The following is a 26,347-nucleotide window of genomic DNA, read 5'->3' as shown; positions in this document are numbered from 1 at the left end:
TGATGTATGATTTGTTGAAAATGCTTCTTTTACACTGATACACAAGGCACATTTTTGCCACAGCAACCCATTTCATTAGTTATTCTATTTGCTGTAGCTTTCAATCAACGTGGTCAGTGATGACCTTAAAAGAAAGTGGTTGAAAATACTGAACTCGGGGTGCCTGGGTAACTCAGTCAGTTGAGCATCTGCCTTTGGCTCCGGTTGTGAACCCAGGGTGCTGGGATCGAGCCCAACATTGGGCTCCCTTCTCGGTGGGAAGTCTGCTTGTCTCCCTCTCCCTGCCACTCCCCTTGCTTATGCTCTCTCTCTCTCTGTGTCAGATAAATAAATAAAATCTTTTTAAAAAATATAGAAAGAAAAGAAAATGTCTAACTTATTCACAGAGGATACAATTGCAGGAAATGGAAAGAGAAGGCATTGTTGCTCATCACTGGAACAGAGTCTATATAATAATCGAGGGATCAGGAAAAAAAAACATACCAGCATTAACCCTGCTACATATAGTAGTTCAGTCAGTGATCTGTCAGTAGGAATGCTTCTGGCTGCAAGTGACAGAAAAATCCAAACTAATATCAGTTAATAAGAAGTTTAGAAGTAGGAGAGGGGCACGTGGGTGGTCAGTCATTATAGTGTTTCCCTTCGGCTCCCATCATGATCCCAGGGTCCTGCTCAGCAGGGAGCCTGCTTCTCCCTCTCTCTCTGCCCCTCCCCCCACTCATGCTCTCTCTCACTCGCTCTCTCTCTCAAATAAATAAAATCTTAGGAAAAAGAAGTTTAGAGGTAGAAGATACCAGAGACACTGATGGTTCAATACAGCCACAATATTCGGGCATTAAACTCTTCACAGTTATCATGGCCTTCTCCTCATGATCACAAGATGGCTGCAACAGTTCCAAGTGACATGTCCTCAAAGAAAGCTGGGGGCAGTGAGGGTGAGAAACAGATTCTCCTTGCTTCTGAATCAGGAAAACAATCTTTCCCAGAAGCCCTCCAGCAGACTTTCCTTTCTGTCTTACTGGCTAAAACCTGGCTTTATTGTCACTGCTATATGCAAGGTATTCTGGAAAAGCTAGTCTGTGTGTGTTTGTGTGTGTGTGTGTGTGTGAGAGAGAGAGAGAGAGAATGAGAGAGAGAGAGAGAGGGAGGAAACATTGTTACATATATGGTTAGCTACTGACCAACAGGTAGCAACAAAAGAAACAAAGTCTGGAGTCACCCACAGTTAGAAGGCAGGGATGTATGAAAGGCAAGTCTGAAGAATGAAGAATTGAATCCTTAGTAAGGAAAAAAGTCTGCAAATAGAGTCGTGCCCCTGGCTAGTGGAAGTGTGCAGACTGCAAAAACCAATTCAAGTTATGTCCAGCAATAGAAATTCTGAGAAATATGGTGGGAAGGGAGAACCAGGAAAAGGACAACAATAAACTCAGGTTGTCAAGGAGCTCCGGAGAGCAATTTTGGCTGGGGCCAGAGTTGTGCTGTCAGTAGAGGCTGAGACAGAGAACAAGGCTGGCAGAGGGTGTGCTGAGTAGTAATCCAAGCTGCCATGCAAAGTTGCCAGGTTGTGCCCTTTGTCAGAGTGCCCGGGCAACATGGCAAATGAGGCTTAATTCCCGCTCACACTCTGTTCACCAAGCCTCATGCCGAGATGCAGCATTGCAGCCATCTGGAGGAGGAATCTTTTTTTTAACTGCATATAATCTTTTTTATTAATTCCAGTATGGTTAATATACAGTGTTATATTAGTGATTCATATATATATTCATATATAGTGATTCAGCAGTTCTATACATTACTCAGTGCTCATGTTAACTGTACTCTTAATACCCATCATCTATTTTACCCATTCCCCCACTTACCTCCCCGCTGGTCACTACCAGTTTGTTCTCTATAGTTAAGAGTCTATTTTTTGGTTTGTCTCTTTTTTTCTTTGTTCATTTGTTTCTTAAATTCTACAAATGCATGAAATCATATGGTATTTGTCCATCTCTGATTGACTTTTATTTCACTTAGTTTTATATACTCTCTAGATCCATCCATGTCATTGCAAATGGCAAGCTTTCATTCTTTTTCATGGCTGTGTCATATTCCACTGTGTATATATACACCACATCTTCTCTATTCATTCATCTATCAGGGGACACTTGGGCTGCTCCCATATCTTGGCTATTATAAATCATGTGGCAGTAAACATAGGAGTGCATGTATCTTTTTTTAATTACTGTTCATATTCTTTGGGTAAATGCCCAGTCTGGAATTACTAGATCATATGGAAATTCTATTTTTAACTTTTTGAGGAACCTCCATACTATTTTCCACAGTGACTGCAACAGTGTTCATCCCCCCCACCCCAGCACTGCATGTCTTCTTCTCCACACCCTTGCCAACACTTGTTTCTTGCGTGGTTTTGTTTTATTTATTTATTTTTAAGTAAACTCTACACTCCCTGTGGGGCTCAGACTCACAACCCTGAGATCAAGGTGCCCTGGTTTCTTGTGTTTCGATATTAACCATTCTGACAGGTGTGAAGTGATGTCTTAGTTTTTTCACTTTCTTCATAGTATCCTTTGATGTACAAAAGTGGTTTGATTTCTTTTGGAAGTCAAAAAAAGGATCAAAATTGAAATCAACTTACCTGTTTTCTTTTGTTCGGTGTGCTTTGATGTCATATCTAAGAAACCTCTGGCTTGTCCAAGATCATGATGATTTATGCCTGTTTCCTTCTAAGAGAGATTTAGTTTTATCTCTCACGTTAAGTCTTTGATCTGTTATGAGTTTTGTATAGCGAGTTGTCCCAGCACCATTGTTGAAAATATTGCTCTTATGCCCATTGAATCGTCTTGGCACCCCTTGTTGCTAATCAGTTTACTGTATATATTAGGGCTTATTTTGGGACTTTCAGTTTTATTCCATTGACCTATGTGTTTAGTCTTATGTCAGTACCACACTGTCTTGGTTAATGTAGCTTCGTAGTAGGTTTTGAAATCAGTAAGTGTGAGACCTACAACTTTGTTTCGATTTCAAGATTGTCTTTGTTATGGGTCCCTTGCATTTCCATATGAAATTTAGGATTAGTCTGTTGATTTCTGAAAGAAAAAAAAAACTTAGCTTGGATTTTGACAGGATTGTGTTGAACCTATAGATTAATTTGGGGAATATTGCCATCTTAGCAATATTAAGCTTTTTGATCTATGAACAAAAATGTCTTCCATTTAATTACGTCCTCTTTAATTTCATTCAACAATTTTTATAGTTTCAAAATATAAGCTTTACACTTTCTCTGTTATATTTATTCCTAAGTATTTTATTCTTTTTTAAAAAAAGATTTTATTGGGGCGCTTGGGTGGCTCAGTGGGTTAAAGCTCTGTCTTCAGCTCAAGTCATGATCCCAGGGTGCTGGGATCAAGCCCCACCTTGGGATCTCTGCTCAGCAGGGAGCCTGCTTCCCCTCCTCTCTCTCTGCCTGCCTCTCTGCCTACTTGTGATCTCTGTCAAATAAATAAATAAAATCTTTTTAAAAAATAAAAAAGATTTTATTTATTTATTTATTTGAGAAAGAGAAAGAGTGAGAGCAAGAGCAGGGCAGAGGGAAAAGTAGAAGCAGGCTCCCCACTGAGCAGGGAGCCTGACGTGGGACTCAATCCCAGGACTCTAGGATCATGACCTGAGCTGAAGGCAGATGCTTAACTGACTGAATCACCCAGGAACCCTTATTTTATTCTTTTCTATGCTATTATAGATGTAATTTTTTTATTAGCTTCATTTTTGGATTGTTCACTGCTAGTGTGTAGAAATACAGTTGGTTTTTGTACACTGATCTTACATCCTGCAAACTGCTAGACTTGTTTATTGCCTGTAAATATTTTTTTTTAATTCCTCATAATTTTCTATCTACAAGCTCATTTTGTCTGATAGTTTTACTTCTTCATTTCCAATCTGGATCAGTTTTATTTCTTTTTCTTGTTACATTGCCCTGGCTAGAATCTCCAGTGCGATACTGAATAGAAATTGCCAGAGCAAACATCCTTGTCTCACTCCAGATCTTATAGGGAAAGATTTCAATCTTTTGCCATTTAGTTTCCTGTTAGCTGTGAGGTTTTTTTGTTTTTTGAGATTCCTTTTTATCAGGTTAAGAAAGTTTCCTTCTATTCCTAGTTTGTTGAACATTTTTTATTGTGAAAGGGTAATCGATTTCTCAAGTGGCCTTTTCTGCATTGAGATGATTACATGGGTCTTGTACTTTATTCTGTTAAGTTGGTATATTACATTGGCTGCTTTATCACTGGCATAAATCCCATTTAGTCATGGTATATCCTTTTTATATGTTGCTGGATTCAGCTTGGCAGTATTTTGTTGAGAAATTTTGCATCTATATTCTTAAGGAATATTGATATGTAATTCTCCTTTTTCATAATGCCATTGTCTGCTTTTTATCAGAGTAATAGTGACCTCATAGAGTGTGATGGAAAGTTTTCCCACTTCCACTTCTTTTTGGAAGAGTCATGAAGGATTGGTGTTATGTATTCTTTAAATGTTTGGTAGAATTCACCAGTGAAACCAGGAAGACCTGGGCTTTTCTATTTATTTGTTTGTTTGTTTGTTTGTTTATTTGGCAGAGAGAGAGATCACAAGTAGGCAGAGAGGCAGGCAGAGAGAGAGGAAGGGAAGCAGGCCCCCTGCTGAGCAGAGAGCCCGATGTGGGACTCGATCCCAGGACCCTGAGATCATGACCCGAGCCGAAGGCAGCAGCTTAACCCACTGAGCCACCCAGGCGCCCTGAGACCTGGGCTTTTCTTAGTGGGAAGTTTTAAAATTACTAATTCAATGTCTGTTCATCTCAATCTATTCTTATTTTCTCCCCTTGAGTTGGTTTTGGTAGTTTATGTCTTTCTAAAGTTTTGTTCACTTTCATCTAGGTTATCGAATTTGTTTGTCTGTAGTTGTTCATAGTATTTCTCTATAATCCTTCTAATTCTGAAAGGTTGGTAGCAATGTTCCATCACTGATTTTAGTAATTTGAGTCTTTATCTGTTTCTTTTCAGTCATTCTAGTTAAAGGTTTGTCAACTTTGTTGATATTTTTAAAAAACCAACTTTGGGTTTTATTAGTTTTCTGTATTGTTTTTCCTATTTCATTAATTTCTGTTCTAATATCTATCACTCCATCCATCTGCTTGCTTTGGGTTTAGGTTGTGCTCCTTTTCTAGTCTCTTAAGGCAGAAGTTTAGGTTGTTGATTTCTTTTTTTCTATCATAGGTGTTTACAGCTATACGTTTCCCTCTAAGTATTACTTTGGCTGTACCTCTGGATATTTGTTTCATTTTCGTTCATTTTGAAATTTTTTTTTAACTTTTTAAAAACTCCATTTGCACTCTGTATTAGGAGGTATCACATAGGCAATGCTGCAGTAACAAAATCCTCTACATCTCAGGGACTCAGCAGAAGTGAGACATGAGTCCCCCTCGGACAGGACACCAGTCTCCGTAAGTGATTCTCATAGGCTCTCCCAGTTCACTCTTCTGTCCCAGGAAGCAGCCGTGTGGTCTTGTACAAATTTTTAGTAATATATATTTATGCCTATAAAGTTGTAAAATGGCTTTATAAACCTGCTCAGTAGGTAGCATACTTAGTGATATTCCAGAATTTTTTACTGTACCTTTGAATACTATATGATCTTCCTTATTGGAATTAATAACCACAATACCCTTATCACATGTGGTAATTCTGGAGTCACGTCATATCCAATCTCTTTTTTTTTTAATTTTTTAATTTTTATAAACATATATTTTTATCCCCAGGTGTACAGGTCTGTGAATCGCCAGGTTTACACACTTCACAGCACTCACCATAGCACATACCCTCTCCAATTTGTGACAACGTGGATGGAACTAGAGGGTATCATGCTTAGCGAAATAAGTCAATTGGAGAAAGACAACTATCATATGATCTCCCTGATATGAGGAAGTGGAGATGCACCATGGGGGGTTAAGGGGGTAGGAGAAGAATAAATGAAACAAGATGGGATTGGGAGGGGGACAAACCATAAGTGACTCTTAATCTCACAAAACAAACTGAGGGTTGCTGGGGGGAGTTGATAGAAGGGGGGTGGGGTTATGGACATTTTGAAATATTTTTAAATTTCCCTTGTGATTTCCTCCTTGACCTATTGCTTATTTAGAAGTATATTGATTAAGTTTCACTTATTTGTGAATTTATAAATTTCCTTGTTATCAATTTCTAATTTTATTCCAAGTGGTTAGAGAATACATTTTGTACAATTTCCATCCTATTAAAATGTATTGTTTAATGTCTATCATATAATCAAAGTAATATGATCAACCCCTCACCATATCTGTTAACAGAAGAAGAGGAGAACCCTTTTTTGTGGGAAAATAGCATCAACTGCCTATCTGTATGGTTCTTGAATACACAGCATCTATCATACTGTAAACATTACTAGACATGTGAGAGAGGCAAGAACATGTGACTGATAAACAACAACAAAGACAATAGGGATGGATCTAGAGGGTATAATGCTATGTGAAATAAGTCTGTCAGAGGAAAGACAAATACCATGTGATTTCATTCATATGTGGAATATAAAAAACAAAACAAACAAAAAAAAAAAAAGAAAGAAAAGAAAAGACAAACCAAAAAAACAGACTCTTGCCTGAGAGAAGAAACTGATGGTGACCAGAGTGGAGGTGGGCAGGCAGATGGATGATGTAGGTAAAGAGGATTAAGAATACAATTAACCATGATGAGCACTGAGTAACATATAGAATTGTTGAATCACTAATTGTATAGCTGAAACTAGTATAACACTGCATGATACCTATGCTAGAATTTAGAAATACAGAGACAATAGAAGCTGACTGATAGATAAGCTGGATATTGAAGTTAAATAAAGTCTTTTAAATAACTATTATAAATATGTGAAAGAAAATGGATTTAAAAATGGAAAATTTCATCAGAGAAAGGGTATTTATGAAAATAAAATCAAGTGCATGTTCTAGAACTAAAATTTCTGAAATTAAAACTTACTTAGCTCTTTGGACACAGAAGAAGATAAAATTAGTGAATTCAAAAATAGCTCAATAGGAAATATCCAAAGTAGTGAAAAAACTGAAATAAAAATATGAAAAGAACAAAGTATAAAAAACTTGTCAGAAGGCCAGACCTATGAATAATTGTATTTATGGGAAAGGAGAGAGAAAATGGGGCAGATGGAATATTTGAAGAAATATGGCTGAGAATTCTTTTTTTTTTCAAAATTGGTAAAAGGTATCAATCAATATACAGATTTGAGAAGCTCAGTAGACACCAAAGGAATCATAACCTTATTATAATCATACTGCATAAAACCAAAGCAAAGGATAAAAATCCTATAACAAACCTAGCTTAAAAACCCTGATATAAAACTCAAGAAGGATATTACAAGAAAAGAAAGGAAGAGGACAGATCTCATGAATATAGATAGAAAATGTCTACACAAATCATTAGCAAATTGACTCACATTTAAGTAGCAATATATAAAAAGAATGTCACATCAGTACAGAGTAAATGGAGTTTACAGTCATAAGATTCTTTTATTGCATAGGAAATTGTGAAAGTACTATATACAATAGACTCCATCCAGTAAGTTAAGGTTGAACATTATCATTGTAAGGGAATCGCCAACGTATTTAAAAAGGTGTAAATAGAAAATTATTGTGGGAAATAAACGGATTAATAAAGAAAGAAGGCAAGAAAGGCAGAACAAATCAGCAAGGAGATATGATAAATAAGAAATAGGGGCGCCTGGGTGGCTCAGTGAGTTAAGCCTCTGCCTCCGACTCAGGTCTTGATCTCAGTGTCCTGGGATCGAGTCCCACATCTGGCTCTCTGCTCGGCAGGGAGCCTGCTTCCTCCTCTCTCTCTGCCTGCCTCTCTGCTTACTTGTGATCTCTGTCTGTCAAATAAATAAATAAAATCTTAAAAAAAAAGAAAGAAATAGTAAAATGATGGACTTAAATCCAATTATATTAATGATTACATTAAATGTAAGTTGACTTAATACTCACCCTCAAAAAACAAAGATTATTAGCTGGAATTAAAAACAAGACCCAAGAATATACTGTTTTTAAGAACATCAAAAGATACAGATAGTTTGAAAGTAAAGGATAGGAAAAGACATATTATGCAAACACCAACCAAAAGAAAGCTGTTGTGTATATATCCATATCAGCCAAACAAAACTGAGTCAAGGAGTGTTACTAGAGATAAGGAGGAGCATTTCATAAAGATAGAAGGGTTAACTCAATAGTAAGACATGGTGGGGCGCCTGGGTGGCTCAGTGGTTAAAGCCTCTGCCTTAAGCTCAGGTCATGATCCCAGGGTCCTGGGATCGAGCCCCGCATCGGGCTCTCTGCTCAGCAGGGAGCCTGCCTCCTCCTCCTCTCTCTCTCTCTCTCTCTCTCTCTCTCTGCCTGCCTCTCTGCTTACTTGTGATCTGTCTGTCAAATAAATAAAAATCTTAAAAAAAAAACAGTAAGACATGGTAATTCTAAATTTATAAGAGCTCAATATCTATAAAGCTATATAAATGGACAGAATTGGAAGGAAAATAGGTCAATCAACGTAAAAGTTAGATGTTGTGATATACTTACTTCGATATCTGGCAGACATACAGCCAAAAAATTAGTAGGGAGATAGATTATTTGAAGAATGCTGTTAACCAGTGTGACTAAATTGACATTTATAGAACACCCTTAAAACTTTAGAATATGCCTTCATGTCCAATTAACACATGTATCAAAATCAATCATATTTGGGAATGCCTGGGTGGCTCTATCAGGTAAGCCTCCAGCTCTTGACTTAAGCTCAGGTCAGGATCTCTCAGGGTCATAATAGCAAGCCTCATGTTGGGCTCCACACTCAGTGCTGAGTCTGCTTCTCTTCCCTCTCTCTATCTCTGGCCCTCCCCCTGCTCGCTCGCTCTCAAATAAACAAATAAATCTTTTAAAAAGAAATAGATCATATCCAGATTCTAAAGCAAGTCTTGACAAGTTTCAATGGATTAAAATTGTATAGAGTTTGTTGTCTAACTACAGGTGAATTAAACTGAAAATAAACAATAGGATAGTTAGAACAAGCCTCAGAAGTTTATAATCCTTATAATCAATGGACCAAAGGAAAAAAACCACAATGACTGTTAGAAAATATTTTGAACTGAACAATAACATGAACATAATGTATCAAAACTTGTAGGTTGCCACTAAAACAGTGCTGAGAGGGATTATTATACTTTTAAATGAATATGAATATATTAGAAAAGAAGAAAGGCTGAAAATAATTTGAGCTTCTGTTTTGTGGAGCTAATGAAAGAAAAATGAAAGTAAAAGAAGGAAATAATAGAATGAAATAGCATATACAAAGATATACAAAGGAGAGGGGCACCTGGGTGGCTCAGTGGGTTAAAGCCTCTGCCTTCGGCTCAGGTCATGATCCCAGAGTCCTGGGATCGAGCCCCACATCAGGCTCTCTGCTCAGCGGGGAGCCTGCTTTCCCCTCTCTCTCTGCCTACCTCTGCCTACTTGTGATCTCTGTCTGTCAAATAAATAATAAATAGAATCTTAAAAAAAAAAGATATACAAATGAGAAAAAAAAAGAAAAATTTTATTATTTGAAATTAATTCACAATAAGATGATTAAGAAATGAAAGAAAAAAATAAAACTGACCAGTATCACAACTGAAAAAGTAGACATGGCTATAGCTCCTTCAGATTATTAAAAATGTAAAATTATGATGTTATGAAAATTTACAGCAATAAATTTGACAACATATTTTAAATGAAACTTGCTAAAATTGATATAAACAGATTAAAAATCAAAATGTCATATTATAACCATATGAGATATATCCAAGGAGTGCAAGGTTGGTTTAACATTCAAAACTCAATCCATGTAATTTATGTATTAACTGAATTAAGGATGAAATCCCTGTGATCTTTTCAGTAGCCTAAGTAGAAGCACTTGATAGAATTCAGTACCTATTTATGACAGAAACTCTCAAAAAAATAGGGATAGAATGAACTTGACCTAATCTGATAAAAGCTAAAATATTCATGGCCAACGTCATATTTAATGGTAAAATTTTGAGCACACTTTTTCCCTGAATCCAGGAGTAAGACAAAAATGATATACCCTTTACCACTTCTACTCAGCATTATATGTGGAAGTACTAGCCAGTGCAGTTAAGTCAAAGTAAAGAAGTAAAATCATAAAGATCAGAAAGGAAGAAATAATACCACATTTATTCAGAAAAGATATGATAATGTACATATAAAATTCAAAAGAATCCATAATTAGAGTTAGTAAGTGAGTTTATTAGCAAGATCACTATCCAAAAATCTATTAACCTGGTATAGGTTTTTCTGTATCTACTTTTAATTTTACTGTGGTAGTATGTTTTAGGATTTTCTCTTATAAACATCCTTTACCTAGATTTTTTTCATCCAATCTGAGTTTCCATCTTCTTGGTTAGCATTATTTGGATATATTTAGATGTTTTCTGCTACTTTGTTTTATTCTTTCTATTTACTGGTTCTCTACTTTGCTTCTCCTATTTTTCCTTTCCTGACCTCAATTTATTAATTACTTTGTTTATACATTTTATTCATTTAGAAGTTATATGTTCTAGTTATTTCTGGTGATGACCCTTAAATGTTTAACTTACAAATTTGAATTTTCATAGCCTAAAATTAAGATCTAAAAAAAATTTATATTAAATTAAGATCTCTACTGTTCTCCTGAATAGTACTAAGACGTTAGGATGCTTTTACTTTTATCACTCTGTCCTACCTTACATTCTATTTTCGTCTACTACTTTAATTTCACCTTTCTTTTATTAACCCCCCCCCCAAATTAACCATTGCCAATTTTTACAGTTGGTGTTCTTTCATGCATTTCCCTTCTTCCTTCTAAGTTTAGTTTTCTTCTTCCGGAAGCACCAACCTTGGTTGCTTTTTCTGCAGGGTTCATAGTTAAGAAATTCTCTCATTTCTTACATTTGAAAATACCTCTATTAGTCTTGCTGGGTACAGGAAATCTAGATGATAGTTATTTTCCCTCACTACTTTGAAAACGTTATTCCATTGCCTTCTGGCTTCAGTTAATAAAAAGACTGCTGCTGGCCCAACAGTTTCTCAGGGCAATGTGTTGTTCACTTTTGCCTACTTTTTTTTTTTTTTAAAGATTTTATTATTTATTTATTTGACAGAGAGAAACCACAAGTACACTGAGAGGCAGGCAGAGAGAGAGAGAAGGAAGCAGGCTCCCTGCTGAGCAGAGAGCCCGATGCGGGACTCGATCCCAGGACCCTGAGATCATGACCTGAGCCGAAGGCAGCGGCTTAACCCACTGAGCCACCCAGGCGCCCCCACTTTTGCCTACTTTTAAGATTTCCTCTTGTCTTTGATGCCCTGCAGTTTCACTTTGATGTGGGTCAGGATATTGATTTCCTCTTGTCTTGCTCAGGGCCAAAATATATGTCTTTTAACAATTCTGGAAAATCCCAAGCCAAATCTGGATAAATTATTCAACTTCTCAAGATGTTATTCCTCCCCTTGAAACTCTACAGCGTTTCCTTCATTTACTGACAGTATTATTACTTGGCCCTGTCTCACTGTCCCCTGCAGCTGTCTGTGTTTTCAGTTTCCATATCTATATGCCAGGAAAGCCCCATCACTCAGACTGGTGATCCTATTTTTTTGTTTATAGCTCAGCTTTATTATCTATTTCCTGAAGCCTCTCCTAAAACCTTTTCTTCCCCTTAATCACTGTGTATCTACTCTTTCCTGCTTATACACCTATCTGTTGATTGCATTTATGTATTTATGTGTAAATCTCCCCCACTAAACTCCAGCTTCCAGTGGCAGTTCCTTTTGTATTTACAGAATCAGGCAGTTTGGGCACCATAAATGTTTGCAGATTGAATGGATGAATGAATCAAGAAAATGAAGGTAAACACTATCTACCTCATAAGGGTCTATAACAACTAGGTATATACCATATGAGAAAGCACCCAGCAAATAACAAGTGCTAAGCTCTTGTTCGATTTAAAGGCAATTTATGCATTATTTTGGTGCTGTGGGTTATGTGCCAAATTGGTTGTTACTTTAAATTTCCTTATTCCATATGGCATAAAGCAGAGTTCTGAGTGTTCTTTGATCATAATGAAGTACTTTTTTTGGTTTGTGCCTTTTCTTCCAATTGCTATATTTCTCAGAGCATTAAACACACACACACACACACACACACACCCCAAACATGGGGTTCTATGAGCTGCCTATAGTTTACCAGCTATTACATTCTGTCCTGAAACTCACTGCATCTGTAAATGCTCTTCTCTCATATAGCTAAATAGCCTTCTCCTCTTTAGTTTGGCGTCTGCTTTAATTTTACCTTACAAGATAGGCCTTTGCCTGACCCTCCTCATAAAATAGAAAACTTCAGCCCCACTCTCATTCTCTATCCCCTTTACCTGCTTTATTTCTGGAACCCTATACACCTGTCCACAAGTAAAATATACATTTACCTCTTTTATTATTATCTGCCTATCCTACTAACATAAAACTTCTTAAAAGTAGCAATTTTGTGGGGCTCCTGGGGGGCTCAGTGGGTTAAGCCTCTGCCTTCAGCTTGGGTCATGATCTCAGGGTCCTGGGATTGAGGCCCACATCGGGCTCTCTGCTCAGTAGGGAGACTGCTTCCTGCTCTCTCTTTGCTTGCCTCTCTGCCAACTTGTGATCTCTCTGTCTCTGTCAAATAAATAAATAAAACCTTTTTTTAAAAAAGTAGAAATTTTGCTTTATGCCTAGAACAGTGTCTAAAATACAGTAGGTGTTCAGTAATTATTTATTGACTAAATGTGTCAATATAGGTGTACTGATTCTCATCAGTAAAGTCCTGGGGCAACAAAACCCAGATGCCATACAGCCACTCTGGGCATGGAGGTCTTCAACATTTCTCTTGATCTGGAATGAGATTTCAGAATTTGACAATCTTGTTTTTCCTTGAACTGAATGCCTACAGCATGATTTCATCCTGAAAACTAAAGACATCACTTCCCCTCCTGGCAGGCACCTAAACCAAGTTCTGAGCTGGCTGTGTACAAAGCCCGTCTGTTCTCTCCTGGTTTAAAGACAGTGGCAGTTCCTGCCTGCTTTTAGCAAGCTTTATTTTGCTTTCTGTTTTCTTTCACCACTCAGGGACAATTTACATATCTTTTCTACCCATTTTATCATTTTGATCTTGGCAAGAGCTTTTAATTAATACTGTGTGGGTACTTGTGCATAGAAAGTACCTGCTTACAATGTCTGCAAAAAAGAAACTCTTATTATTTCACAGACACAAGCATCTAAAGCTGTAATTCATTTGTATAATTCATTTCTCATTGTGAGAGAAAGGTCCAAAGGGGATAACTACTCACTGAAGGCCACATAACTAATTTCTGCCACGGAAGTGGGTCTCAACACCCACATCCCCCAATTCTCAATCAAGTTCTTCACAGTTTTATGCCTTATTTTTCTTTAATACATTCATTTATGTTTTCTCCTACCACCTACGCCTTAACCTAAAGCCCCTCAATACGTATCTCACTGCTGTGTGTCTCTGTGGCATCAGATGCCTTACCTCAACCTTCAACTATCAGACTGCTGTCTTGAATTTCTGGGCATCATCAAGCTTCTGTCTTCAGATTCAGCATGACTGAAAAGAATGTGGTCTTTCAGCACAGCTGACATTCTAAGGTCAACTTGGTGGCCCAGGAAAATACATGGCCCAAGAAGGCTGACACAGCTTACCTCCATTTGAGGGAGAGTTAGCCTCTTCCTGCCCTCCCCAGCCAGGGATGTGCTGCCCTCAGCTCACTGCACAGTACCGCCCATCAGATTAGCCGTGAACAGGGCTCTGCTAATATGGTGGACACTTAGTACTCGCCAGTAAAGGTAACTGGGGGGGAAGAGAGGGGCACCAGCTGGATTTAGGACTGATGACTGGGACTATCATTGACTGGCAGTGCCTCCTAGTGGCCAAGGTTCCAAAGGTTTTCAACTGAAAAGGAGCCAGGATAGGCAGCCCACATGGCAACCTGCTTCCTTCTGAGTCTTGTTCCCACCTGTTTTTATTTTGTCCAGCCCTACTTCATACAGCGAGAATTCACTGCTGGTCAGACCATCACAAACATGTCTTTTCAGTATTTTGACTGAATTCCCAAACATGACCATGATGATGAAAAAAATTTGGGGTAGGGTTGGAAATATAAATCTAAAAACATCACTACATTCACTGGAGCAGGTCAGTTTGAAAAGTGCTTTGTAATAACTTTTTTCCTTCCTGTCAGCCCCATGGGAGCTCTGATACCCCTTCTTCTTGTAGGAGATTTCAGCTGCCCAGAAGTGCCAAATCATCCTCCTGGTCTCATTCTTATTAAGCTTCCTTAGTAATATCAGTTATGTTACAGACCAATAGAGAGAAGCTTGGTTTCTCTGGAAGTTTGCATTTTAATTATACATATATACATAATATCCCAAAGATCACATTTTAAAGTGTATACTCTTCATAAAATGAAAGATAAATCATAGCTACAAGCATAACCTTGAGACTACTCTCTTTAAGTCCTTGCTGATGCAGGATGTGCAAATGTTGGTTTGGGTCTGGCAAGGAACCTCTTTGGGAACTGTGGAAGAATCGTGAAGACTCCATTTATCCTCGAGGGAGAGAGAAATACTTTATAAAAGATTATGTCGTGCCACAACGAGTAAAATGGGGACTCTTCCTTCTCTATGCCCCTGTAGTTCTGAAGGTATCCTCTGGCCCCATGTTATATTTTGTCTCCCTAAGGGTCCTGCCACTAGGACTGCCTTCCCCAGACAATGTCCAAATTCAAGTCCTTTCTCTCTGTCTCTACATGTTGCTCATCAAAATGTACCTATCCCCCCTGTCCATTCTCTCAAGTTCTTGGTGTATAATCTGATGAAGTATATCATGGTGAGATTTAAATAGTAGGTCACCGCCCACTGTTCTCCTCCTCCCGTTGACATCTGCATTGTAACTGGGGACTTGAGTCTCTTGACTCACTGGGTTTGGAAACCTACTTTCTATCTCCCAAATGATACACACAGCCCACCTCCATCTGCCCCCAAACACTTAATCCCAAAGATGATGCCTCAACAGCATCATCTTTGAGCAAATACCCTTTGCTTTCCTGAGTTCTTTTTGGATAACTCCACATGCCAGAGTCCAGGGCTTTGCACTGGAGCCTACAGGCACCGTATTCTGATAGGTATTTATTCATTCCAACCACAAACTGAGCTGGAGAAGAGGGGCAGCAGGAAAAACACTCAAGACCTCCTGAGCAGCAGGATTCTTTACAGTGATTGTGGCTTGCCAACAAAGGTTTTGGATAGCCATAGAACATTCCAGAAAGAGGAAGAGATCTGGCAATTGCTTGGAAGATGTCAGGCACTTAAAATAAATCAGGGCCAGAATGTAAAGAAATGGAGAAGAGAGGTGAGTGAGCAATGGGGACAACGGGGAGGGTTGGGTGGAGGGGGCATTCTCCTGAAAGCCATACATTCGTACTGCCATCACCTGCGTCTTACCCAACAGGTTTCTTAGGTGTCTCAGAAATTTCTAGAATATGCGCCCTGTGTCAAGAACTCCCTGGAACGGTCCAAGTGCCGCACTCTGATCACCACCCTTGGCACTTTTGCCCTCCTCTTCTCCCATCTCCCCACACCTTGACCGCTTTTGTGCCTTCTGGGTTAGAACTGGCTCCGCCACATCCGGGGCCGCCCCAGGACCGCCGGCGGAGCCCGCGCTCTCGCGTCGAGCGGCGGCCCCAGCCCCGCGCGCGCAGGCAGCCCCGGGGCCGCGCCGCGCTGATTCGCTGCAGCGGAGACTGCGGCGCCCGCGACGCGCCCGCCCCTCGCCGCGCGCCGGCTGGTGCAGCCTCAGTCAGTCTGCAGCCGCGCGGCCACCGCGAGCCCTGCCGCTGCAGCCGGGGCGCCGACCCTGAGTGCCAGTTCCGCGCCCCCGAGGACAGCAACGGCGAGCCCCCCAAGCCCGCAAGATGCAGGCCACTGCCGACTCCACCAAGATGGACTGTGTATGGAGCAACTGGAAAAGTCAGGGTATTCTATTTATTTCAGTAGTGCATGCCTGCGGTGCACGGGAACCCCGGGACCCGGACTCGGCCATTGTGCAGCATTTCACCTGTGGGACCTATGCATGCTTCATACCCGAGAGCTTTCTGTTGGGGGGAGTAAACTTGTCATGTCAAAAATCAACAAGGATGGTGTTTGGATTCTTTTCCTCCTTTTTTTTTTTTTTTTTTAAACCCCCCACCCCCACCCCTTTGTTTTCTTGTTGTAATGCTAGAAATTTAAATAATGCATCAGTTGCCTCCTCCGGGAGTTCTTTTGGCATCCGTTGATTGTTCAGTACTTGTTTAATCTCTTCTCAGTCCCGGAGTTAAAATGCTTTCTTATTGTTCCATGCATCCCAGGCCATTTAATTTCTGAAAGGTTGAAATCTCCTGATACAACCATTAAGTGAGAGGGCTCTAGTGCATCCTTTTGAGAGGGACACACCCATTTCAGGGTTGTTATTTGTGGTCACACAAAGGAGACTGGAAATGCAGACTAGCTCTGGAAATCCTGAAAATATGATGGCGTAGCCACATATTAGGATGGTTCACTTTGAAATATTTCAGGGTTTTTGTCTGTCATTTGGGTGACCTGTAACTACTATTTATTAAGAATGGGTATCTGCGATACAAATAGAGGGGAAATACAAAGCAGTGCAAAGTGCCCTCTGATAGAACAGATTTATTTTGAAACAGTCCATATTAGCACTGGGTGTGGCCACCCTCCAGCCTCGCTGGGATTGCTTTTCAGCCATTTTTATTCAGCCTCATACTTCACACATCCATCTCTCCTTTGTTACATTAAGATTCCCTCCTTCACCTTGCTCAGTTTGAGATTATGAGGAGAAAGAGAGAATTTGGAAGAATGAATTATGCGTGCTGAACTCGGGCATTCATAAGATGAAGTGTCTTTTAATCTTTAACAAATAAGGTTCTGAAGAAGGCGCATTTGGCTTAACCTGAAGGGTTGCAGTGTTCCTCAGGGGACCAAAAATACTCTGGAGCAGAAGCTGATTTTTTTTTTTTTTTTAAATCTGGCATCTTCCCCTTGTCATTTTATACGACAGAAAGAATAGAATGGCTTTTCATCTTTAGCGCCCCTGTAAGGTTTTTCTTAAGTAAATTTTTTAAGCAAAGATAAAGTAAACGTGAACGTCAGAATTAAGAGCACATTAGCTATCTCTTATTCGTTGGTTTGGGTGGTGGTGACATAAAATGGAACAGTCGAGTTCAAATTATGTGGGTCTATTAGAAATACAACTGTCAAAAGTAAATAAATGGTCCTAATATATTTAAAAGCTAGGAAATAAATGGATGGCAATTCAGGGGCATAATTTTAGAGAATGATGGCAGTGATATGAAGTCACATATTTTATACAGAAGGCAGTTGTGAAAATGGTTGGTGACGTTTCATTCTTAGGTATTAGACTCATCCAGTTTATTCTGATAACACTTCACAGACAACTATGGCGTGATATAATATCAAGTTTAGGTTGGTTGCAAAGACATTAAAAAAAGTTGGTTTTTAGACTATGATTATGGGTTTCTTCTATTCTTACAAAAAGTAGATGCCAAAGCTTAGCAGATTTTCATTTTTGTTGGTACAAGATATAAAACACTATTTTCATTATATTCCTATGTGTTTCGCCTCAGTCAACCTTCTCACTACAGGGGTTAAAAAAGCGCATGGCTGTTTATAATCAGAAAAAAACACAAATGTCATCATTTGTCTATTGAAAACAATCATTTTCATTTTCAATATACAGCTACTTGTGAAGATTAATGCAAGATCATTGTAGGTCTTTTACACTCCGTGACCTTTGGTCATCTTCAGTACCATTGATTTCCTTTTGTTAGATAGAACAAAGCCATTATCTTGAAAATTGACTAATAACTGGGTGGGTGGGTTTATAGGCACCAAAGAGAAATATTAAGAAATAAATTATTACTTTTTCTTTCACTAGGAGAAATTTCATTTAAAATAAATCTATATTAAGATTTTTGTTTAACGTTTTCCATGTATCTTCTTCATGTTAGTTCCTCATTATCAAAAACAGCTGTTCTTAACCCTGGCTACACATTAGTATCATCTGGGGAGCTTTGAGGAACACAAAGGATGGCTGGGCCCCACCCCTAGAGGTTCTGATTCAATTGGGTCAAGTATCAATTTTTTTTTGAGGATCCTCAAGTGAGTTTAATACTCAATTGGGGTTGAAGCCACGGTTGGTGTGTAATGATTCTTAGTGAGCCCAGTCCATAGCCCAGCAGAGCAGAGTTGGGTGTAGAAATGAAATGGGTGTGATGTAGGAGCAACTGTGAATATGGTTGCAGGACGCAGGGTACCATTGTTGAGAAATGTCCTCCAGAAGTATTACAGGTGAGAGTTTTGCTTGTGAAAGGGAATAAAGAAAGTGAGCTTCAGGTTTTCTCCATATTATTAAACATTCCATGGAGAAATTGCAGCCCGTTGACTATTTCATGAAGACTCAACTGGCACTGATACAATTGTCATAAGAACTGTAGTACCTATGCAAAAGGAACTTATATTTACTTTATTAACATGTAAGATTTCAGCTAGAAACAGGAGCACTTAAAGAGAGTCTGAAGTCCACAGTGCACTAGTATGAAGATTTTGTAATACATTACATTACAGTATATTAATGCATTCATGTATACATTACAAAGATCCTGCTTCCAATATAAAAAAAAAAAGATACCACTGCCAATATTGGTTATAAACCAAAGCCCACCCAACTCAGGGAAATGGAAGCAAAATAAAACCATAACCTAATAAGACACCTATAGAGATAGTAACATTACAGATCACAATAATACTAATATGTTGGGGGCATGTTTACTAAATGCTTTACTTGCATCATTGCATTTAATGCTCACAAATCCTGTAGTGTGTAAATTTTATTATTATTTTGTAAGTAAAGCTGAGGCCTCCACCAAGGCACATGGCTAGTATTGCCAGAAGAGGCTAGATTCAAGCCTCAGCTGTCTGACCACAGAACCCCTCACTTCCCACTGCTTTGCCATCGGCCTCTATGGTAGATAACTTTTTCCTCAATGATGTTTCTAAGAATATGAATTATGCAGGTAATGGTGATTGTGTGGGCTTAGTAATCCCACATTTACATCGTTTTCATTTTGCCAAGTGTCTTCTCCTAGGAGCTTCTCAGTTTACTCTTGGTCATCATGAGACTCAAAGAGGTTAAGTGACTTACCCACGGTTTTTTGCTAAGTGTTGAAGTGAGTAGTGAGAAGGTGCCTGCTTCAAATCCAGAACTCTTCCCATGACAGCACTCCATGTCCTTTACTCGTGCTGAGTTATGGAGTGAACTTCCACTGACTTCTGCCACGGTATTTCTCATATAGTTTCTTCCCTTAAGAGCTCAGAATTTATCAGCAAGTCAGTGGTCTTGATCAGTTTATGCCATTGTTGTCATTCTCACCACAATCAACGATTAATCATCCCAAATTCTCTATAAATATCAGCTATGTCCCTGTAGCTATCCTAAACTCTTGCTACATGTCTTTAATTAAGCCTTCATGAGATGATTATCTTACTCCCATTTTACAGAGAAGGAAACTGAGGGGTTTGAGGCAGAGAGGGCCAGGAATTTGCCTTCCCACTTAACTGGGTCCCAAACATAAGGCAGGCTGATTCTGAAAGCTTTGCTGTTAATGACTTTATCATACTGCCTAAATCCAAATAGTACTGATGAGGGAGCAGGAAGCTGTCGTCGGCTCCGAACCTCCTCACCCCACCGAACCTGACTTAGGTTCTGGGACTTCATCAGTACTAGGGCAGGGGAATAAAGTTTGAGCATAATCACTCATCCCTATCATTCTTTTTGTGCTCAGAGATAGTTTTTTTCAGGGGTGCCTGGGTGACTCAGTAGGTTAAGCCTCTGCCTTCGGCTCAGGTCATAATCCCAGAGTCCTGGGATCTAGCCCCCCATCAGGCTCTCTGCTTGGCAGGGAGCCTGCTTCCCTCTCTCTCCCTCTGCCTGCCTCTCTTCCTACTTGTGATTGCTGTCAAATAAATAAATAAAATATTTGAAAAAAAAAAAAAAAGACAGTTTTTTCCAGATATCACTGTGCTTGACAAATTTACCTGGCAATATGCTTGGGAATACACTGGGTTGATTCTTGTCACCTGTTTGGGGCTTTCAATTCTCACTTGACCCTGTATTGCAGCATTCCGTAGTTACAGCTTGCCCAGTGTGTAAAATATTAATGAAGGGTGAAACACTTTCCAGAGAATATAACTCAAAAGTATTTCTGTTTTTTTACAAAATAAAATATTTTACACTGGTCTACAGTGCTCTGTGGAAAAACTGTTCATGGTGGTCTATTGTGAAAGGTGCTAGTTGAAAACAGCCAAGCATCCCAGAATACACAGGAAAAACATGTCTGCTGTAGTGACAAAAATTGAAAAAAATGCTTGTGTTTTGAAGATGACATTTGATCAAGATAATACTCACATAAAGGCAGACCAGTACAATCTTTTATCAAACACCTTTTATTTGGACAGAATCTCATTATAATACTGTGTAAATGTTACAACAGAAGTATTACACTTGCAGGCTCCCTCCCTGCGGATTCTAATGAGATCCAGTGGGGCAACGGGCTTAGCTGGGAATCTGGAGATGTTTTTTTCTTTTTTTAGAGAGATCGAGAGAGTGCATGAGTGCAGGAGTATGAGTGTGTGTGGTTGTGGTGGGGGATAGGAGGGGCAGAGAGAGAGGGAGAGAAAATCTGAAGCAGACTCTATGCTGAGCATGGAACCCGATGTGGGGCTCCATCCCAGGACCCTGAGATCACAACCCGAGCCACACTCCAGAGTCAGGCACTTCACCAACTGAGCTGCCCAGGTGCCCCTGGGGACTTTTTTTTTTTAATGAAAGAAAACTCTCATTATACAAATAATATATGAAATATGAGTAGCTATTACTCCATTGAAAAATAAAACTCTACTTTTTCACTGTGTATGATTATTTTCAAGGAAATTTTTCTAAGGGAATATTCCAAAGATTGGGGAGAGAATAATGGCTTTAATCTTTTTCTAAAAGCAATACATACACATTATGAAAATTTCCATTTATTCAAAGAGGAGTTCAAATGAAAGTCACAACTCACCCAAAGTCCTACCGCCAGCATTAAATCAGCGTTAATATTTGCTGAATATTGTCAAATATCTCCATACCATTTAACAAGAAGCTAGAGGACTTGCCAATAAAAACAGCTTTTATAAAACAAGATTGTATATTTTCAAAAAGTATTTGAAGTAATTTAATGGAAGAAACTGATGTGAAAATGAGAGAATTGCTGAGCTTCTGACATGATTCTTTACTGTATGAGCTATTACCTTCTAAAATTAAGAAAAAGTCTGTGATAAACATCAATAGATCAGAATAATTTTTTACTTTCATGTTTGGTTTTAGACTGTACAAGTGGACCCTCTGCAGGGTATTTTTTTTTTTTTTTAAGGAAGATCTGTCATGGGTGAGAAAGGTTGACAAAAATGTTGATCTAAATCTACATCCTCAAATCTATGATTTTTCTCATATTTCCATGAATTAATATTTATTTCATTAAAAACCCCAATAATATTCCTGATACTATATGACTGAAGCATGAGGATTGTTGATTGCAGACCTCTATTCCATCTTAATGAGCAGGTCACTCCTTCTTCATTATTTTGAAACGGTTTCTGTCTCTCCCTCTTTCTCCCTCCCCCTCTCTCCCTTACCCCCCTCCCCTCTATCTCTTTCTTTCTCTCCCTCTCCCTGCCTCCTTCTTTCCCATTCCTTCTTATATTTGAAATTATATTCTTTATTCAATTCTCTTTCATCTTCAGACTAGTTAATACATTTGGGAACAGAATCTGTGAAGTAATTGATATATTCTAAGTTACTATACTTAAAGTAGAATTAAAAAGGGACACCTGGTGGCTCAGTGGTTAAGCCTATGCCTTCGGCTCAGGTCATGATCTCAGGGTCCTGGAATCAAACCCCGCATCGGGCTCTCTGCTCAGCAGGGAGCCTGCTTCCCTCTTTCTCTCTGCCTGCCTCTCTGACTACTTGTGATCTCTGTAAAATAAATGGATAAAATCTTGGGGGAAAAAAAAAAGTTAATATTCACCGAATCCAGCAAACAAAAGCTAATGTGGGTAGATGACTTCCAGAATAGCACTTGTCTTTTTGGAATTTATTAAATGTATGTGACCACAAAATTTCCCATCCATCTCAACCTGGTCTCCCAAGTTGTGTATACATTTGACTAAGTATTAATATTTATATATGGTCATCTTTCCAGTTCTTATGAAAGTACACACAACTATTCAAAGAAACATGACTGCCTTATAATTAAGCTCACAGTTTGAAAGCTAAGAATTTGACATTAATAATTCTTTAAAAACCATCTTTGGCCTAGATGACAACAATAATAATTGCATTAAAATCTGGGTCATTGTAAATATATTCCAGATTTGTAGCATATATTTCAAATAAGATAAGAAATTTGTGGGACACCTGCATAGCTCAGTGGGTTGAGCATGTGACTCTTGATTTCAGCTCAGGTCATGACCTCAGGGCCATAAGATAAAATTTCATGTACGGCTCCACACTTGGTGCAGAGTCTGCTTGAGATTGTCTCTCTCCCGCTCCCTTTGCCCCTCCCCTGCTCAGGCAGGCCCCTTCTCTCTCTAAAATAAATAAATAAAACCTTTATAAAATAAAAAGATTTGTTAGAAGTTTAAAGTATAGAGTTCTGTGTCCTCCAAATATGTTTAAACTATATTTTTAAGTTAAATCTGAGTAAAGTTGTCTTGTAATTCAAGCATTACTTACAAGCTCTTTGCCCAAACTGATGTTGATTTTGAAGAGATGAAAAGTACAAACGTAACAGGTTTACAGTTCTACCCATTAAACAATGAGCATGTCTTGCTTTTGGTAACACTATACCGAACTGCAGGTCCAATATACTGGTAATAGGGATCAAGAAGGACATAATAGGGGCACCTGGGTGGCTCAGTGGGTTAAAGCCTCTGCCTTCCACTCAGGTCATGATCTCAGGGTCCTGGGATCGAGCCCCACATCAGGCTCTCTGCTCAGTGGGGAGCCTGCTTCCCTTCCTCTCTCTCTACCTGCCTCTCTGCCAACTTGTGATCTCTGTCAAATAAAATCTTTAAGAAAAAAACTTAAAAAAAAAAGGACATAGTTTATTGACAGGAACAAAGGTACAATGAGAGATCATTCCTTTTCCTTATCATTTTAGTTCAAGAAGCATTTGCCCTTATGGTCTTAGTAAGAAATGTTAAATATATTCAATTTTTATAAAGGAAGCAATAGCTATCTATCTCCATGGTTCTTTTCTATTTCAGTACCATGATGGATTTTTTGGTGTGGCCCAGACAAGATTTTGTGGCTAATTATGATTGAGTACCACCAACCAAATGAACAGTTTTGTATTTTGATCAAGTCAGAAAACTTAAAAAAGAAAAATCACACAAGGACATCCATTATTTAATACTTTGCAAATCTTTCCATGTGTTTCCCTCAGCTACCATTGTGCCCAAAGCCTATCTCTCTCTCCATATGGCCATCTCTCCCTCTGATGCCAGTTGCCCTGTGGAGACCCCTCCAAATGAGCCCAATCACTAAAAGATTTAGCAGGAGGAGCTGGCCACACTGTCTTAAACACTGGGCCCTGCTGTTTCATTTCCTGGCCAGGTACATCCCATCAAGGTGACCATGGGTCTAAGCATCATTGTGTTAATTTCATAGCATAAGGAGAGGGTGGTGGTTAGAACTACCATGTGGATTAAATGCTGTGCTCTTTTACTGTCCACACAGAATGCTGGGTGTAATGTATCTCCTCTTTCAAAATATCCCCAAAATTATTTAAACATCTAGAAATAAGAGTGTTGGCATTTTTCTCTTGACAGTCATACTGGCTGTGTTTAAGCAGTGAGAAGAAAGGGCCTGGAAAATGGAATCACTGCAGATGCCTTTATCAGCAGAAGTCGCTGCCAGCAGCTTCCCCCAGGCTCAGGGCCCCTGGGTTACCATTTAAAGTTTAAACTTATGTGTGAGATGGTTTCATGGCAAAGGAAACTCATAGAATCCATGACTTGGAGATGTCGTCTTTGAAGGTCTCTGTGCCTGTTTAAGGTTTTTTTATTAAGTTGATTCCCATTATGTTTCTCCAGTTCGATGGCAAAATGAGGGAAAGTTAAAGTAGGGAAAGTTACTACTGTTTCCTCTTGTTAACTTTTGGTTTTGATATTTTGTTGGCCTCATGAAAATCAGAGAAACTGACTACCACGGCTTTGGACACAGGGTGGTAAAGAACTGAGGTTTTTCAAGCCTCTAATTCTTTTCAGAAGGTAGTCAAGTATTGTAGTCAATTATTGGAAGCTTGCTGAAAAGTCAATTAGAGTCAACAGCATATCATTTTTCAACAATCCTTTGATGAAATGTTGATATTATATATAAACAGAATTTTCTCACTTGGCCTTTTATGAAGTAGCATTCACTTGTCACATAGCATTTTACTGGATCAAAATGGAATATAAATAAATACACTTAGGAATATGGTGCAATAATGAAGATCATCCCGCATAGTTTATTGCCATTCATGTTCTCTACTTATACCACATTTTGCCTTATAAATAAAATATGAGTAGCTGCACCACTGTCTTTAAGTTTGTACAAACTTTCTGAATACTGTGCCACTACTGGATCATATAATTGGATACATTTAGAATGGTTTCCTAAACCAAAAAATTATGAAAGAAAGCAAAGGGCTTTCTTTCTAGAAATTTGACAGAGCATTTTATTTCTATTCAAACCCTGGGTCACTTCTGTTTCTTTTTACTGTCCTTGATTGGATTATGGAAATGAGGGTAGCACTGATTTCTGCATTTGAAATCAGGATTCTTCAAATCTGCCAGATCTGCGAGTTCAGCCTTGACGGAATGAGTTCCAGGTGAGCCCCAGGCAGGCTGTAGCAAGGGCTCCCACTTGTGTTTTGGGGACTATGATGAGATCACCAAGCCCAGTCCATTTCTCAATAGAGAGGATGCACCCATCTCTCATTTCAAAGCCAATGCATTGCTCCTTGGTTTTCAGCAACATAACTTTAGTTTTTATACTTGGCAAAGCGATACAGTAATTTACCTGCCTTTGTGAGTGTGCTTAGTGAATGTGACTCGAGTGTTTAACCTCTTATATGACCCTTCTGCGTTAGAAGGATTATTAGAGGAAGAGAAAGCTGTCTATACTTTGTTGTACCCAAAGACTGCTGGGGGTAATTTGTCACAGTTACAGAATGACTTTTATTTTTTTGCTTAGGTTTTAAGGAAATTTTATTCAGATATCCATTTCTTCTGGATCAGCTACTATAAAGCTTCCTACACAAGTTTACATCACTCTAAGCAAAATTAAAATGTGAAAAGTCATCATTTGCACAGCAGACTGGAACACAAAGTCTCTTCTCTGATCACACTTCACCACTTCCTACCCTTCCCACTGAATCATCACGGGCCATTTGCTGTCACTCTGACCACACGCAGCCATTGCCACTCTTCCAGCCTGAGAGTTCCCAAGTTTTGACAGCCTTTCATTCTCAGCCTGAGCCTGAGTTGTTCATTTCGATTCTGTCCTCTTGAATCTTCCAACTCCTCCAACCATGCTGCTTGTGCAAGTTCACAGCCCTGGCTCACTCAGCTCAACCATCTACTGCTGGGAACACCCAGCCTCCAACCCTGTTGCCTGGATCCACGAGAGATCCCTAACTTTAACCAAACCCTCTTTATGTTCAGGCAGTTTTATTATTGATTCCTTTTTTTGACATACTGTATTTTCCTAGGTCAGCACTATACAATAGAAATACAATGTGAGCCACTAACTAGAAATGTTAAGTTTTCTAGTAGCTTTCTCATCAAAAAGTTAAATAAATAAATAAATAAATAATAAACAGGTAAAATGAATGTGATAATATATTACTCCAACATATCCAGAGTATTAGCCTTTCAACAACCAAAATAAATTACTACAAATCCAATAGGTAGCTTATAGACTCAGTAGCCACATGCGGCTCATCACTACTGTACTGAATGAGGCAGGTTTGCACTTTCCTAATCTCT

The 26,347-nt window shown here is 38.9% G+C and overlaps 1 protein-coding gene across 2 annotated transcripts in view; it reads left to right on the top strand.

Annotated features, from left to right (window-relative positions):
* RTN1 (reticulon 1) overlaps positions 1–26,347 on the top strand; it is a 220,497-nt gene that overhangs the window by 178,016 nt on the left and 16,134 nt on the right. Inside the window, exon 1 of one of the 2 annotated variants that reach the window (XM_004738872.2) lies at positions 15,960–16,174. The exons of the other annotated variant lie outside the window; for it this stretch is intronic. Within the exon in view, the coding sequence (XP_004738929.1) occupies positions 16,114–16,174 (61 nt within the window). The 5' untranslated portion in view covers positions 15,960–16,113. Of the gene's footprint in view, positions 1–15,959; positions 16,175–26,347 lie in introns of those variants that run through there. 2 annotated transcript variants of the gene reach the window in all.

Source organism: Mustela putorius, unplaced genomic scaffold (genome assembly GCF_011764305.1).
Source record: "Mustela putorius furo isolate JIRA1106 unplaced genomic scaffold, ASM1176430v1.1 tig00000129_pilon_pilon_pilon, whole genome shotgun sequence".
NCBI classification, from domain to species: domain Eukaryota; kingdom Metazoa; phylum Chordata; class Mammalia; order Carnivora; family Mustelidae; genus Mustela; species Mustela putorius.
Note: the sequence above shows the minus strand (reverse complement) of the source record. Positions and strands in the feature narration are given on the sequence as shown.